Genomic DNA, 18,532 nt, shown 5'->3' with positions numbered 1-18,532 from the left:
TGAGTTTTACAATGCTATGACCTTTATCGTGGGTTATATTTTACAACCTTATCTATTCGAAAACGACTGCTCTGCTAACGTTTGTGCAATTAAGTATTCATGAGAAATTGTATTTGTCAGAGGGAAAAGGAATGACTTTATCAGGAATGAACACAACCAACAGGGGCTCTAGTTTCCACACGGCCCCGCTGAATCCGCTAGTGGGCGCGCTCGTATTTGGAATGATGATTTATGGAAATTATACATGCAAAATTATTATGTAGCCTACCACCTTACATTATCAGCTCGTCAGAGCAGATGTATAAGACTGCACGGATGATCTTGTCTCACGATGAACCAGGAATAAGAGAGGGAGATATCTACACTCTCCACTTAGAAAATGTTAAAATAAATTAACATGGAATCATACTGTCGCAAAGTGTCGTGAAGCAGTGGCAGCGGTCTGGCGCCGCTGTGTGGATCTGAGCAGAATTTTTGTGTTGTAGCAGTAGCCAGCGAATAGACGACCTGCTGGGTAAACAACAGTGGATGCCTCGGAAGACCAGGAATGGGAACTTCGTCGAGGGCTAATAGTGAGACATTTTTATCTTGTCATATCGAAAACATACTAGAGAGATCATACTGTTTGTTAAGATTTTATAGGATTCCTTTGAACATCAAAAATTATTGAGTGCAATCGGGTCTTTGATCAGTGAAGTGTAGCTAACGTTAGCTTAGCTCGTCGCCAACCAGGGCCCGTTGCCTTCGATTTTGCTTCTCGGCTCAGCTCGGGACTGTGTTGTCAGTTTCACAATCCCAGCTACTAACGTCCTCGGATCGCGATTTGTACGCAGGCCAGGCTAGTTTAATAGTTGGGGTTAACATTTGGATAACCGTCTGTTTTAAACGTTTATCATAATTTCCCGCTGGGATTAACCTTACATGTTACAAAAAGGCCGGTGACAAATTTTGAAAAGGACTAGACCCAGGTATGTTTTGTCTTTGTTGTCTTCTCTCAAGAGTATGTGTTAGGCTAGGTGGCTAACTGTCCAGTTTGCCATTTCCTTCTTTCTTCATCTGCTGGCTATAATAGTAATGATAAGCTATGTAGCATTAGCTATCCGTATTTTAGTGCTTCTACACTAACACTAGTTTTTACGTTCCATGACCTTAGTCACTTGGTCACTACACAATTTTAGCGTTTGAGGGGAACAGGCAGGCAGTACCCGAGCTAACTGTAAGCGTTGTTGAAGGAAAATAGTAAACTATGCTTACTGCCTTCGGTTTCTGGCTCGATACTCTTAAGCAGAATAATTCTATCCTGCTCTCTTTTTGCTTGCCTAGTCAGGACGGCTGATACCGTTGCATAGACAGAAAGCACAGCGGGTGTCGTTACCAGCAGCTCAGCAGTCCTGAGTCGTACATCTTAGATTGGTTTATTGCTACCATTTCCATAGCACCATGTCTTATCTCGTGTAACTACCTACAACTAGTTCAGCTGTAACTAGCTCTATTATCTGCAACCCATCATCGTCATTTTCTCCTCTTCCTTAGAAATCTGCATCCATCCTTGGTGCACAGGGAGCTTGCCTTCAGGGCTGTCCTTTGAGGCCCCTGTATTCATGCATGTCATTGCGCAGCTTGCTCTGTGGCATCTGAAGGTCTAAACACTCATCAGTGGGTTGTAGATAAAGTCTCAGTGGAGAATAGGTTGGGGCTTGAGTTCATATCTTCACGTATTGCTTGAGAAAAGCATCCTCAGACTCTGCCAACTGCATCAGACATGTTTCACAAAAGTTGTCCTTCTGACACCTAGCCTATTTCAGCTCAAGTGACAGAACTGGTATGTTATTTTGAAATGAAATTATGTGAATCAATAAATGAGTGCTTACTGATAGTGGTAGTCCCTAGTTTATCTCTTGTAGCAAATGTAATGCAGTGCAACATACTGCTTGTTGACAAAGTGATGATGCGAACAGCTTGCATTTTCCACTTCATAAAACTGAATTTGTGTGTCACAGTAGGCAATCACCTGTAAGCCAATCACAGGCCTATTTGGATTAAAGAACTACTGATAGTCATTTGTTACTGATCACTTGGTGCATCTCTATTGATTGAACTATTGAACTATTGAACTATTTGTTTTTAATCCCTATATGCAAATATGACAGGGAGTACACTATTATTAGAGGGTATCCACACGCCCTTAAAAAGACATGAATTAGCTAAATTTAAGCGCTTAAAAAGCATTAAAATGTCTTAAATGCAGTAATTTGGTGTCTGTTTTTTTAATGATGTCATGCAGGTTTTATTTTTTAATTAAGATTCATTTTGTTGCAGTTATGAAATTAAATAGTGGTGTTCACAGATTCTTTACAGTGATATTGAAGCAGAGTTGGAAAGTAAGGCAAACAAAATAAGGCAAATGCCATGATTTGTGTAGTTTCACCAAAAGCTGCGAATGGGACCAGCAATAACGTTGGTTTTATTTTCTTATGTTATATTATATCACTTGCACCTCCAGTTGGTCACATGCAGGACAGGGTTAGTACAATATGTCCCTAAAACATAATAGTTGATGTAGCTTCCCATTCCTTGGGAATCGAGTAGCACCAGGATTTTGTTTCTTGATTACATCATGTGAAGAAGTGTGACTCTCTTACTTCTATATTTGGGAGGTAGGGTAGGCTGTTGGTGTTCAAAACTAGACTGAACTGTCCCAAAATCATAACAATAACATGTGAATTTAGTTTTATGGTGGATTTTTCCTTTGAGATCCAGATTATCTTTCAGTCTGATTCATGCAATGCCTGGAATCGACAATAAAGCAAACGCGTCACAGTTGACTCAGCCCTCACATTTGACTCAGGCTGCGGTTAGGCTATTTATTTTCTATCTCAAATCAACCCTGGATCGCTCTGTCTTAATTTGTGCTCACGCAGATAATGGCTAGCAGTGAATAAATGTGTTGCCAACTTGCCACACTTTAAACATCATGAAATAATGACGTGTATTCATGTTTATTTAGAGGCCTGTGTACAAGTTGGTAGGTTTTAAAAAGTCTTAAAAATGTATATAATCAGAGTTAAAATTTTAGCAATAAAATAAATCTGATATGCATTGCAGGAAGTTGTTTTCAAAAGGGAGGGATGTTAAACATATTCAAGTGCAGACAGAACTACAGAAGAGAAGAACTACAGTGACCACATTATTTGCATCTTAGCAAGAAACCTGGAGCTTGATCAAAGGAAAGGCAATGTGAATGAGAGAGAGACCACACATTTTTATAGACTTGCTTTTTTGTAATGCCCTTATGTTAATTGTTTGTGGCTTCTCTTTTGTGATTCTTCTGTTTTTTCTGATATTTCTTACCTTGCTTTTATTGCTTTTGCTGTTGATTTTTATCAGTTTTCTTTAGTCTTTTTAAAGTGCTTTGTAACTGTTTTGAAAAGTGCTGATTAATTTTTATAATATGACAGAAATAATTTTGAACTTAGATGTAAGTAGTCATAACTTATACTTAATATTTGTTTCATAAAGTGAGTGATTTTATTACCATCAAAGTTGTGAAATGATGGAAGAGTAATCAGTTTTCTAACAATTTCAGAAGAGATTACACTAAGTTTGAAAACATATTTTAGTTTCATAGTTTCAGTAGCCTACATGAACATAGACCAGGCAAATAAAAGCTGTACAAAGTTGGTGATTGCAGTTAGCAGGTCAACAATTGTCATCAAACTGTCGACCACAGTCATAGAATAAATTCCACAACTGAAGTAAAATGATGTACTGACATTTTATTAGTGGAACCAATTGCAAACAAAAATCTACTGTGTTAACAACTAAAATATCTTGAAAATTTGACTAGCTGAACCCTGCCAGTGACAAAATAATCTATCGCTCATTTCCTTTCATGCATGACGTTGTGGCTTGTGCCGCTGAGGTGTAACTCTTTTCCTTTCTTCTTTTTTTTCTTCTACCCCACTCCACCCTACTTTAGGTTTAGTGAGATGCCACTGATAGACGCCTAGGAACTGATGCGAGTGTTCTTGGTGTTTGTTCTGTGAGGACGGAACTGCCACCATGAAGAGTGAGGTGCCATCTGAGGCCCCAGGCAGACAGGACCATCTGAAGGAGCCACTGGTCAACCCAGAGCCCATGGAGGCAGCCAAGAGCTTCCCTGGTAACATGGAGGTGATTGGCAAGGCAGGTAGTGAATTTGCAACGCTGTGTGCCGAGTCCAGGCATCGGTCCCTGAGGGACACAGGGACACACAGAGACTCAGAAAGGAGCCTCCCTGGGCGCAAAAAACGCAAGAGCCAACAGGCAGGGCCTTCAGACTGCTCCCTGAAGGAGGGCCACATCAGTGAGAGTTCACTGGCCCCTCAGCGACCCAGGGTAGAACTCTTAGAGCACCCCAGTGAAGATGAACACAATCACGAGTCCTCTTTCAGTGACTGCGCTTCCTCCCCTTCCTCCAGCCTGCGATTCGGAGACTCGGACACTCTCAGCTCGGAGGACGAGGGGGAAGCTGGAGCAACAGGGGGCCAACACAAGGCCCCTGCCCTGACAACGGGAGGGGGGACCGGCGTTGGGCTGCGCCCCATTCTGGGTCGAACTCGGGGCAGTCGCTCGCATAAGTGGGTGCGGTCAGAGGCTGAGCCAGTGCTGCTGAAGCGGCCATGTCTGAGCAGCCGGCGGCCTCTGCATAGGAAACGCTTTGTGAAAACGGCACCTGGAGGGGCCCCGCGGACTCAGAAGCAAAAGGAGCGACTGCTTCTCCAGAGGAAGAAACGTGAAGTGATTGCACGTAGGAAGTACGCGCTGCTCCACAGCACCAGTAGCTCCAGTGAGGAGCTGAGCAGCGAGTCGTCCTCCCCCTCCTCTACAGAAGCAGAAGATGAGCTATATGTAGATGTCAGCAGCACCAGCAGCCAGCCCAACAGTGCTGCTGTAGCCACAGGTAAATTACAAGCCTTTATTCTATATTTTACGTGTTAGGCATTTAGCTGACGATATTATCCAGAGTGACGTGCCTGCCAAGGGGAAAACGGTGCCTCACATATAGAGCACTCTTAATTCTTAATTCTTAACTCTTAACTCTTATATTTTCTTTCACAGCATGAGATATGATTTATGTAGGCTATATCGTATGGTTGAGGGCATTGTAAAACAACAGGGAATGCTCATGCCAAAATGCTATGTTTTAGAAGACACCTTTTTACCACAGCGTGGTCACCATGACGCTGTGGTCTTCAACAGCCAAATAAAGGTCACTCAGTCTGGGTGACACACTTCATTCCTCTATACTTGAGTGCTATCAAACTTTGTTTTGGTGTAGTCAAAACCTTTTTCTACAAATCAAATCTGTTCCTTATTGAGCAATATTCAGTTAATAAAAGGAAGTATACAGTAAGTTGTATTATTGTGAAAAGTTAACTGTAACTTCATCTAAGCAGTGATTTTTCTCACAACTCCACTAAGCCTCTTGTTATATGCAAATGAATTTCCATCATGTCACATGACGGCAAAACTTATTTCTGGGTTTTTAGTCAGTACTTTGCATGGACTGCTGTATGGTAATATATGTCTGTCTGTGTTTAGCTAAATCTTTTTATGATAGTAAGACAATACATTTTCTAGCATTTTATAATTCACTCTGTTGTATAAGCACTACTTACATGTATATTATGCTACAAGCTATGTTTGTTAACAGTTCAGGTGCTATCACTAACTCCCCCATACCCTAGAAAACATTGAGACCACCTCCACCTTAAAAGCCTCCCATTTTTTTAATCAATTGATCAAATCAAATACAAATTATTTCATGTAAATTAGTTGTTGGTCCTGTCAGTCCCAACCAAGCGTTGGATCTGGACTGATGAACTCATTGTTGGGATGGGCAAATCTGGTGTAAATCAACCCGATCATCCTTTTGTGCAAGGATAGGCAACCATGTGCCATGGAGGGCCACAAGTCTACAGTTTTTATTCCAACCAAACACTACACCAGGTGACAACATGAAAAACAGGAATATTTTCTGTATATGTTACGTTGTTGGGGTTTGGAATGGGTTGGGCAGGTGTGGGTCCATGAGGATCATTAGTGTGAAGGCACTGCTGATGGGCTAGCTGGTAGGTAAATGTCTACAGCTCCCCTCCACTTTTCAGGGACCCACACCTAGCAGGCTGTAGTGGAAACCACAGCCCTCTACCTGGTCAAACAGCAGGTTTCCTCAAATCTGCACCCTAGCTTGCTTCTCCCATCCTCAGGGAAGTGGCACAAGCCCAGTGTGCATATGTTAACCACCTTCTGTTTCCTGAGCTGAAATGGTGCAGCATTCACAAGAGGACTGAATGTTTACTTCTATCCTTGGATAAGGCTCACCTCTGCCACAGTTCATTGTCTTCTTCATGCAGCCATGTAGCCATACCAGTATTTCTGCTAGTGTGGCCCTAAGGAGGGATAGAGGGGTTCAGGGGAAAGGCTGCTGTTGTGCCTCTATCATGGGAGGCAGGTGGGTTGAGAAAACTCAGACACTCTTGAGCTCTGTGCTACAGTCTTCACATGGAAACAACGGGTCTCGGAGGGAAAACAAGACCTTTGTTTACAACAGAGAGGGAAGAGGCAACAGCCTTCTAATTGGCCAGAGTTGGAGCATGAACTGTTTACATTTGTTAAGACTCATTTTGCACCACTGACTTGAGATCAACAGGAGATTGAACTCAATGTTTTAACATTTATTAAGCTAAAAAATTTTTAAGATGGGCACATCTCATATTCAAATTCACGTTGAGCCTTGAATGCAGAATGAGTTTTCTTATGCACACATCACCTGGGTTGTCATCAATAGCAGATATAAAAAAGATTATATACACGTGTTCAGTCTCAAACAAATCGCATAGCCACTTAGTACCTGATCAAGTTGCCACCTAGATTGAACTTTAAAAAGTGGTCACTCAGGACCTTTTACATTTTGGTTAAATACTTGTTCTATAATTGTGTTCGTAGTATTTAATTTAGTATCTGTTGATCACCTTATGCAACACTACACATGTTTTTTCAAGTTCTCTACCAGGTCTTAAGGTGTTTTTGTTTGTGTAACAGCATGAAGGCTCACCAGAGTGTCAGGTAGGCTTGGAGAGGGTGCTAAGCAGCAGCTCTCAGGAGACCATTAGAATAGAAATCACTCTGGGGAATTATGGAGTTCAGGAGCATGGCAAGTCACTTGTCACTGCACACAAACACACAACCTGTTACACCATTATAGCGTAATGTCGCACAGTTAAACTTGTTTGTTATTCAGTCGCATGACTAATGTAGCAATTATTTTATCGAAAGCATTTTTGACCAGCTCTTGCCAGCTGTAAAGCATGAGATTTCCACCTTCATTTCAGCCAAAGTGAAAACTGTGCACATGTTGTTCTAAATTGATAAACAAGTGTGGGGCACATTGACTACTCATTTACCCAATCGTTAACACTGAATTAATGTATCCGAACTGTGTCTGTTCTTGGTTAAGATTACAATTATTTAGATTATTTAGATGACATCTGCTATCTGCCATGAACATTTGGCTTGAGATTTACATGGGAGGCTTAAGAATGTGAGATAGAGGTTGAAACCTTGACTCGTACAGCAGATGCATGAGTCAGCAAATTTGTCATTTACACTGAGAAATGAGATCCATGATTAGAAGAAATGTCTTTTTTATGGTTGTTGGTGAGAAAATAACTAGCCTCCTCTTTCCCTTCTGATTGCAACATTTTAAAACGTTCAGGCTTATTGAACACACCCGAGGGCCCTCTCTTGACATCAAGGCCAGGCGGGGCTGGAGTGAGAGCTGTACCATAGGGGACCAATCACAGGGCAGATTTGGTAATGGTGCTGAAAAAAAAGCCAGTCCCACTGCAAACAGTGTGGAGCAGGATTTGCTGACCTACATTTCTCCTAGGCCCAGTGCTTAGACTGTTAGCCTGCATGATGATATTGGAGAAACACTGTCTATCTACTTCCACAACGTTCTTGGTTTAAGACGAAACCATTGAGGGGAGAGGCTTTTTGAGTCAGATTGGAAAATGAAAGCAGGACAAGAGGGGAGTACATCTTACGTGCTGTGTGTGTGAATAAACACGTATGACAACATGCACACACTTGTATCTATTATGTTTGTCATTTATCATGTGTGTTGGTTCTTATGGAACACAAAAAAGATTGTAAAGGATGTGAGTTAAGGGGTTTCATTCTAAGTATGTATTCTCTGTTGATTAAAAACTGTATTAGAATGTTTTCTGCTTGTATGTTATGTATAGGCATAACATTGAATTCTTGTGGCATCTTCAGGTGCTCTGGATGAGGATGTGGTGGTGATTGAGGCGACTCCAGCTCCAGCTCCCCCTGTCCCCGCCAGTGAGGAGATCAACGTCACCTCCACAGACAGTGAGGTGGAGATCGTCACTGTAGGAGATGGCTTCAGGTAGGCACCTTGACTTGTCAGCAAGCATTGAAAGACTATGTTTGATGTTGTCACGGACTCATAGGACGTATGGATCGGGGCTATGTTGAAAACAAAAGGATTTTGTTGATCTAAGGTAATGCTAATGGAATGAAACTGAATACGATTTACATCTGCGTGTTTGGATGGACGGATGGACAGATAGCAGACAGGCAGGCAGGCAGGCAGCAGTGGTTGTCATTGTATAGAGGGACCTTGACAACAACAGTGTAGCACATAATACACAAACAGAAAGAAAGAAACATTATAGGAAGGTATGCAATCACAGTTGACAGTCTATATGTTAACCTCATAGTCACTGTGTCATTTCCTGTGTGAAGTAGGCTAATAAAATTATAGAGCCAAAACATTAGACAGTATGTGGCTGCCCAAATACCTAATTAAGTGTATAGCCTTTGGTGATAGAAACTGAAACTTACATTATCGGTGCTATTGCTGCACTTTAGCCAACATTTGCTGTAGATAGCACTGTGCTAATACTAGTTGAGAGCTCTACAGTGTTTAAAAGATTAAAGGTCTATTCCAGTGTGATTGGATTTTTTTGCAAATTTTTTATGTTTTCCATCCATTTGATGTTAATTCTGACCATTTTACATGAATGCACCACGATTAAGGATATTTTAAAATCAGTTTTGTCATATCTCTCGAGCTCATTCACTCCCATCCAATTCCAAACGGCATAGAAAACTCCCGAGGCTTCTAATTTAGTTGGTAAAGGTAATTCATCGCTGTGATTGAGAAGCCAACAATTGCGTTTTGAAAGTTGCATCAGACTGCTATAAACCTTTACATTCTGAAAGAAGTTAACACTGTGCTAATGTAACAGATTTTTACTTACTGTGAAGATGCTCTGCTCTTTTCTTTTCAAACGCTAAAGTAGAATCGTCAAGCCAGCTAGAGATGGCCAAAATAACACCGCAAGTAAGGTCATTTTGCCTTCTAAATAATAGCGTAAAATTTGTCACTCTTAGTTCCAGAGCTCTGATTCTAAAGATTCTCTGATTCATCAGAATGGGTTTCATATTTAAAATTCTGACCAGAAGTCCTATTTTTTTTATACTAGCTTGCTTCACACACCTGGAGTAAACTTGTTGCACTGCTGTAGTAAGGCAGGTCAATGGTGCACAATGTGCATGTTACTACGTTACATTCCCACACTTGCTATACTTTAAGTCTTTGTGTTGATGGCTTGTCATCCTCAGAACTGCTGTGTGCTTCAGCCTTTTTCAAAATGCAAATGAAAAGTGAGAGCGGAAGTAGGCTTGATTATCTTTGACAAAGAATCAACATCAGGGAATACTAATTGATGATTCAATAATGTCAAATAACCGTTGCAACCAATCAGTGATGTTTACTGTCGGACTATTGGTACTCCCTCATGTCCTCAACACTCTTCCTTTGTCTCCCCTCTCCTGTCAGTTTCTCCACCCCAATTATTATTGGAGGTGGCTTGGTGCAATCATTTCCACCAGCTTGATTTGATTATCCCACTCTCAGCTACCAAATATAGCAAGGACTATAAATTTCACTCCTGCTAGCAAAGTCACTTTGTCAACCCAAATTAATTTCTCTCTGTTTGTGATGTCTTGTCGCTGTTCTGGTAGGATTTCAGCCTGCTTTGCTTCCGTCATGAAAAGGGTCACTTGTCTGTTTTGCCACCATTGCCCTCACCTCAGGATCTGACAGAGCAACTGCAGAAATACCTTAATTTGATGCACTGTATCTGCTATTAGGAGTATTATAATCCAACAAATATGTTGGCACTATTCAGTATATCACAGCAGTTGAGACAAACATGTTCAAGCGCATTTGTCACAGAGTAGTCCGGTGGGAACACGCTAGAAAAAGCACCTTAGAAAAACTGAAGGGTAAATTTGGCCTCCACTCTGCCAGTATTGTATTGTCCAGACTCCAGAGCCATCTCCCCCAGTGAGTAAACAGGTCTGCTGGAGCCTGGGGCTGCGGTGAAGCTTCTTGCAGCCTCTCAGTATCTCTTGCATGACCGGTCATGTGGCATTGCTTCCCCTTCTTTTGAGCAGGAAGAGCCCTTTCTTCTCCCAGTACTGCTAAATCATATTGGTTTTGCTTTGTTTTGTGTGTTGTTTGCTAGGCTAGTCATTTATTTATCTTTTTGTTCTCTAAAACAGTAAGTTGAAACTGTACTACTGATGGCTGCTTTTCCCAGGCTGGAGTGCTCTATGTGAAATCTGATGTTAGTCAATGGTACTCGCTCTCTCTAGCTGTGACTATTAGTGTCACTCATCCTTAAATTGTGAGTGTGAGCGTACGTGTGTGGAATCCAGGGCTTGGGGGTGGAGAGGTGTTTATTTTCTTGATAGTGGGAGGGGACTAATAGCACTAAGTTTTCAAGAAAATGAACAGTCTGTTTCCATGGTCATGAAGATGAGAGGAGACGAGATGCAGATGAGAAGGGACGTTCACATGCATGGAGAATGACGTTCTTAACCTTAAGGGTTTTTTTGACGCATTTAAATGGCATAACTCGGTTAGAATAACACGTTTAGGCTCATTCTTAGATTATGAGGAACCCAGTTGAGATGCTTGGCTTACTCCGATATTAAAAAGGTTACTGTGGCTTGTAATTATCTTAGTCCTTTCATTTTAAAACACAGACTTGCACAGGGTTATAGGTACATTTGGTATCAACAAAAAAACATGGTGGCAAGCAGTACACACTATTACTATTGGAATTATCATTGCTTTCCCCTGTATTGGAAGTAACCCACTGTTAAAGAGGGGAGCTGGTGGCCACAGCTTGTCATGCTTTTTGCTGGCACACCATTTTATCTGTGGGTGAGACACTACAGGTGAACAGAAATATTCTGTCTGTACTTGTGCATATAATTGTAGCCAATATGAAGGGGAGTAGTAAAAGGAGTAAGAGGAGGTTGCTGATTGCTAATGTTCACGATGTGACCCTGTGTTTGATGATGGGAGAGCAGGTGGGGGGGCTGAGTGTAGTGCTCCAGTGGATTTGCTTTGCTCATGGGTTCCATAGCTCTACTTACATCGCCCAGAGAATGCAGGCATAGTGGAGCTGCATGCCTGGTTGTTTATAGCAGTGAAGCCACGTCCCACCAAAACGGGCCTTCTCTGAGTCCTTTCACTGCCCCTGTCCCTTAACTCTCTCTAGAAACACCACACACAAAGCCAGCTGCTCGTCTGACTCTAAATTAATTAATCTTAGTTTGTCTCATGGATGGGCAACTTGGGTGGTGGGGCCAAACTAGTCAATTCACAGAGGTTGGAAGCTTGTTTTGTCATGTGCCACTCGCATATTAAACCCACATATTTCAAGTCTTAGTGTATAACTGCTGCTGGTTTCTGTTCAGGTTGGTGAAGAAATATGAATTTCTTCCCTGGCTGTTGTCTCTTTAGTTGCGTTCAGATTCCAGGACTTGGTTGAACAGGATAAGTTGAACAGGCTTGTCTGTTCTGGCCTTTCAAAGCATAAAGGGGATAGATGAGTGAATGACCTAAGAAATGGAACAAGACGCTCTCTTTCTCAGGAGAAGTGCTAAATATTTAGTGTGATAGAAATACATTTACGTAAGAATCGCTCTCACCGTCATTCTCTGCAGCCCACTCCATTTTCCCATCTGAGAATCTTATTTCCATTCTCTTAATAAGACTTCCTCTCAATATCCCTCTTTTTCTTCATGTAGGCTATTATGCAGCTCAATCCCTAGACCTCTGTCTCTGTCTCTCTGTTTACCTTTATCTCTCCCGTTTTGTATCTCTCCCACCACAGTATCTCTCCCTCCTCCTCTTTCCCTCATTTATATTAGCCGTAATATTTGAAAATACTTCCAGGAAGTGATAGAGCACTACGCCAAGCTTGGAATGGTGCTTGTCTTATCTGCTTGCTTTTCTGACTTTCAAAGATGTCCTGGCTCGCTGGAGAATGTAGAGATGTGCCTCTCCTAGAGGGGGGATGGGCAGCTGGGGAGCGGGAGGGTGGGAGGGTGGGGAGTCAAAGGTCAGCAGGATGAGCAATGAAAGCTTTGTTTACAGCGCCGTGGGTCTAATTTGTGCGTGCTTGCGTGCCTTATGTCAGTATAGACACAGCATACACACACACACACCACGGCCCCAGCCTTTTTAGGGTAACTAAACTTTTTAACAGCCATTAGCACAGAAATTAAAGTTTTCTGTTACTACAACACAGATTTCTGTCATTTGGATTCCAGGGTAGATCCCCACCCATGCATAGTATACTGACATTGTGTCTGTGTTTGATAATTTTCATAAATGTATTATTCTTATGTGTTAAAACTGTACAAAATAAGTGACGCTACACCTCTTGAATGCACAAGGGCTTTATTAAACAACTAAACTCACCCAGCAAAGCTTGGCCAGAGTCTTTCCGCACCTCTGGCTGTCATGTCTATCATTGCCGTCTACGTTAGCTAGTCCAGCATTAGTTTGTCTACTAACCATGCACACGATGCAAAGAAACCCACGCAGTCAATCAGTCAGTCATTTCACACAGTCCAATGACACTGTGAAGTGCAAATTATGTGGTATATTTTTAAGTTTTATGCGTAACCTCCTAAAAGTAAAGCATCCTACCGTTGCTAGCACGGAGCTGTCCTCTCAGCCGTTGGTGCTCTCATTCACTCACTAAAACCCCACGCACCAGAAAAAAGAGTAATCAAATAGTATTCGCTTAGAGAAATTGCTTACTAAATTAGGCTACTTGTTATCTACATCCCTAATTACTAGATTAATTTATTCTCAAACATTTTCTTTTGGCCTATATTTTATGTTTATGTACTATTAGCTTGCTGATCACCGCATTGATGTTAGGAGCTTTGTAGTCACACATCAGACAGACATCAGCACACTTTAGCATTGTTTTAGCATTGTGCCAGTGCAGGAGAAAGGTTACCTCCAAGCCAGATGAGTCTTGTGAGTCGGTCACACTGCGAGATGCGTCTGGCATCTCCCTGAGAGCAATTTCACTTGGAGGCATTGCCGCCTTGCATTACACTAAATGCTCAAACCAATCAAAACAAGTCATATGATGTAGGCACAGTGCGCCACATGTAAGAGCTGTTATCATTTCCATTCAAACAGCACATGCCAGGATTGTTACATGAACGCACCACAATTAAAGAGATTGTTAAATCAGTTTTGCTGTACTTCTTGGTCTTATCGACTCCCATTTCATTCCAACAGCATAGAAAACAACTCCAGACACTTCTAATTCAGCCGGTAAAGGTAAACCATTACTATGAATGAGAAGCTGACAATCGCTTTTTGCAAAGTGATGATATAAAACAGTAAGGGGTAACTCCTGTCACACTGGAATTGTCCTTTAAGAAACTTATCAAATGCAGAATGATATTGCATTCTAATTGCAATGATACTTATAGTTGAATGATTATGCAACATATTCAGTATATTTATTACTGTGCAATACTGTTTAATACAGTGTAATAATAAAAAAATGGTTTTACCAAATTCATATTAGCACTACACAAATAATAAAATAACAAAAAATAAATTGATAAATAAATGACTAACATGCAACATCTAAACCAGTCTAATTTCTTAAGTGGCAGTTCCTTTTACGTGCAATAAATTAAACAACCCTGTTAGACATGTACATTTCTGTTGGGGAGTTGTGGTTCACAGGGTGTATGCACTTTCACCATGGGCATCAGATGTTTAGTTGTTGACCAATCTGAAGCCAATTATCAGAGGCATTGTTGAACCAGAGCAGAGGACATTGTGGCCTGTAGTGCTTCAAGAGAAGAAGGAAGCCAATTGCAAAATGAGACGGCTGTAGTGTTCAGTGGATGTTTTGAGGCCTTCAGTTTGTTACCACAAATACACTTAAAATTAAAAAATACATTTCAACTCATGATCTGTCGTACTTGATTGCCAACTGTGCGCTTTTGGCCTTGTCGCAAGGGAGTATGACATGTTGACTCTGATGTTATCATGTTGAAATTTAAATTGCAAATTCCATTTGCATTAATAATCAAATAATAACAATGGGATTTTTTGTCTATATTGTGAAGACTCAATTCATACTTAAGTGTAAAGCCAGATGCCCAAACCTGTTTACCACTTTTACGCAGTGCAGTTCCTGCATTGTATTAACTCCTCCCCTCCAACTCCCCAACTCCCAGCCGTTGCTGTCCATAGCTTTGGTCCCAGCGGTTCACCCCACATTACCACAGTGCTCAGCCCTCAGCCTCCCCTGAGCACTCAGGTATTTGGCTCACATCACACGGGGGTGGCAGAACCTCAGCTTTGCCAAGCCACCCATTCCCATAGTGTTCATGTTTACTATGTACTGTTTTCCTCTCAGCTAACCCCCTCAGGGGGCCATGGTGGTAAACAGATATTTACAAAATAATCCCAGGTCTAGTTGTGGGTAATTAGGAACCCCTCCCTAGTGGGCAGTCCTGCTCCCTGGGATCAGCCCAGAGCTGAGGAGCCTGGGCCAATTAGACCCCAACACAACCCCCATATCCCTCCTCTTCATACCACCCCCATAGCTGTGTGTTTGTGTGTTCTCACAAGTGTGGGTGTATATGCATGCATGTGGGCATGAGTGTGCATTTGCTAACCCGTGAAGTAGGAAAGTTAATAGGCTTCCTCCTCCTCTATTCCATTTACTTTGTTGTGCAGCGTGTCCGACAGGAAATTGGATGGACCGCAGTATGAGCTAATGGGAATCCCCCTTATCACAAGCAGCAGTGAGAATGGCATTTCCTGAGTTGAAGCACATGTCAGGAATGTGATCAAAGTCAAACTCTTGCAAGCCTAATTAAGCATTCTGCTTAATGCAGAATAGATCTATAATTTAACCAGACTATACTATTTACTGCTCATTACTATTCATATGAGTGCATTTGCCCTTATATCCATATAATCTTGCAGTCATTCAACCCATGTGTCCTCCCACTCTGGCTTCATTGATTATTGGCAAGATCCTGAACATTTTTGTTTGGATATAAAGGGAGTATTTAAATTTGCATTTAAATGACACAATTAATAAAACAAAATATTTGTAAAATTATTTTCAAAAAGGCATTCAATTTAACTTCTTGTTATTCTGTTTACTAATGTGTTTTACTATTAATTTTCCATCTCACAATTCGTCTACTGCTTTACCATTTACACTTGTTACACTTTCTCACTTTTCTTCACACTTTATTATTAAATGACTCTTTAATTAGACGACATGCAGCCAGTGTGCCATGCTAAAAATAATACAAAGACCAGCCGACACTACAGTAAAAGGAGCCCTCCTTGGCCAGCTGTTGGCCTGTGGATTCTCACTCACTCTCTGCACAGTCTATAGCATGTTGCTAATGCTAACAAGCCACCACAATGTCCGGGTTGGGGATCCCTCAACTCTCTCCTGGGTCTGGCAGGCCAGATGGAGGCCAGCCTGACCGTGCTTCCTCACAATCCTCCTCCAACCCGACCAACAGTGGTGGAGTAAATTATTGATGATTATTGGTTGTGGTCCTTTTCAGAAACTGGGCTTTGTTCATGCTAGCATATGAAAGCTAACATTACCTAATAAACAGCAGTGGCTTCTTGCAGATAGTTTCTTATTTGAGTTGACTGAAGGAATGGCATCAGATGTCAACCTAACAAACTTGCTGAACACCATGGATTGTCAAATTCAGAATGTAGTCAATGAATGCAGTTACACTCCCACACAGTGAGCACGAGGGTGGTGTGTTTGCTGGGACCAGGAAAGGCAGGACTAAAAATGCAACCAATGACATTTACCATAATTCTTGACGTAAAATATGTCAAGAATTTCACCCAATTCTAAGCTGATTTTGAAACCAGGAGGAGCAAGTTGAAGTTTTGGTCATGCAATTTGTATTTAAAATATCACAAACCCTGATTTTCAATATTTATTCATGCCAATGTATAGCCCAAATGCTTCAGAGAGGTGGAACAATTTTTTTTTCAGTGGAATGGGCCTTTAATCACTGAACTAGTTTATAATAAGCTCCATAGTTATGATCAAGCTGTGGTTAACAGGGCTGCTACAGGGCACTCAAATATGATGCCATTTCCCTCTACTCCTGTCTCTCTTTTTAAAAGCTCTCTGGGAACAGTGGTGCTATCCCCTAGCCACATTGCTCCATGGCATCCTGCTTTACGGCACCCAAACAGTCGCTTGTCTCCGTTCCCCCGGGTTCATCCCTCCTCCCTCTGCTCATCTTGCTTTACGGCACTGTGAGGGGAAATGCAGCTATTCCCTGGCCTCTCACTCTGGTCTCAGAGAGCGACAGGAGCCTTTGAGAGAGAAAATTAAAAGGAGGAAAGGAGGGAGGGTTGAAGGCAGGGTGAGAGAAGTACAGAATATCCGAGAGAGATATAGGAGGAAGGGGAAGGAAAGAATGGAAAGATTTAAATGGAGGGGGGTGGGGTGGATGCAGAGCTCAATGATAGCAGCTCTGAGAGAACAAGCTAACCATAGTTTCTGTAAAAGCAGATTGTTCATAGATGTAACATATGTTTAAACATAGCTTTAATGCAATTGTGAGTTATGTACATGAAAGGATGTCCACACTACTATTTGGTCATTTTGTTTTTACAGCTCTGACAGAGGATTATTAATTTGATTTGATCAACAAGAAGCTTAACTCAATTACAGAAACCATTCTTAGTTGTTTAGCTGTATTTTCCTCTTTGCAACAACAGTATATCTGGTATTTTTGTGATTTTGTGTGTGAATGTGTTTGTGTGTATGTGTCTTTGAGTTAGCTGCTGTGCCATCATGTCAGCTGGATCTTATTTACATTCCAGCCATGTTTCCCAGCAGCTCCCAAAGTGAGGCTGATTTGGTGCTCACTTTACAGAAAAAGCAGTGAAGACCACCGCAGAACATCAGCGCTTTTTCGCTTTTTTATTAATTATATGATCAATTGCGGCACAAAAAGAAAATGTAAAGCACTTTCACGTACATTTACACCTAATTAAGAATCCCAAGCTTACTGTTGCTTTATTGTTCTTTAGGTTTAATTTTTTTCATTATTTGCCGATAAGATAAACAGAAACTTCAAGCCATGCTGCGGCACAGCACTAAAACCAAGTATGGAGATAGAATTGGTACCTGTAAAACAAAAAATCTAAACAAAAATTAATTGAATCTAAAATAATCCAGTTATCAGCTATGCTATGCTATTGGCAGTCAGCGCTTGAGGAAAATATTGTTTCTTATGAAAGAAAGCCTCAGAGGGTTTGATCTAAACCACTTAAAAGAAGAGTTTTGGGGTAAACAAAGACAAGCCAACATTTGATTGGCTACAACAGAACAGAAAATAGGAGAGGGGTCACCCTCTCTTGCACAATTTCAAGTTTGGTCACATTTGGTCATAAAATGGTCGCACTTTAGAACCCTGCACTAATACATGAAACTGTGATAAATAATGGTATTTACAGTACTATTAGTATTTACAAGTTAATCCTTAATTAATCAAAGCTATGAAAATCTTAGGTTACTCTGTCACAGGTGTAATTCTGCAACAGCCAGCTGAGTCATGGTCAAACAATGGGTTTTACCAGCATAAAAAAGCATGCTGCATTGAGCAGGTTCTATCGTAGGATGTACCATGCATCTGCATGGCTGCCCCTTGGAAGATCTTGCTGTTGTTGCAGGATCCTTTCAACTTCAACATGAAAGACTTAGTGATTTTGAAATCAATTTAAGATCTGCAGTTGTTCAGCTGTGAATGATATTTTGCACATTTCCCACTGGCACAGTGAAAATTAGACTTAATTTGTCGTAAGAAGAAACTGGTTAACTTTCTATGATTAGAAAACACAGTTGCTTTGTAGGTTTTCGTTAATGACAGTCGTTAATGAATTGTCAGATTCATTGGTGTTTGCATTTAGTCCCACACAGAATGTTGTATCACACACACTGAACGCTCTTGTCATCCAGTCACACTGGTTTTAAGATATGTTGGAGGGACCTGCTGATATTGCATAATGTGGAAATAAATGCCTAAAAGAGTTAATTGCAGGATT

At 41.2% G+C, this 18,532-nt stretch overlaps 1 protein-coding gene across 3 annotated transcripts in view; it reads left to right on the top strand.

Annotated features, from left to right (window-relative positions):
• Positions 1 to 497: 497 nt before the first annotated feature.
• rnf111 (ring finger protein 111) overlaps positions 498 to 18,532 on the top strand; it is a 33,092-nt gene continuing 15,057 nt past the window's right edge. For 2 of the 3 annotated variants that reach the window (XM_071903660.2, XM_071903658.2), the window contains exons 1-3: positions 498 to 572; positions 3,980 to 4,942; positions 8,323 to 8,455. In XM_071903660.2, coding sequence (XP_071759761.2) covers positions 4,063 to 4,942; positions 8,323 to 8,455 — 1,013 coding nt within the window. In that variant the 5' untranslated portion in view covers positions 498 to 572; positions 3,980 to 4,062. Of the gene's footprint in view, positions 573 to 865; positions 969 to 3,979; positions 4,943 to 8,322; positions 8,456 to 18,532 lie in introns of those variants that run through there. The other variant, XM_071903659.2, reaches the window with a different exon arrangement.

This window comes from Centroberyx gerrardi, chromosome 1 (assembly GCF_048128805.1).
Source record: "Centroberyx gerrardi isolate f3 chromosome 1, fCenGer3.hap1.cur.20231027, whole genome shotgun sequence".
Lineage (NCBI taxonomy): Eukaryota > Metazoa > Chordata > Actinopteri > Beryciformes > Berycidae > Centroberyx > Centroberyx gerrardi.
This window is presented reverse-complemented; position numbering and strand designations above follow the sequence as displayed.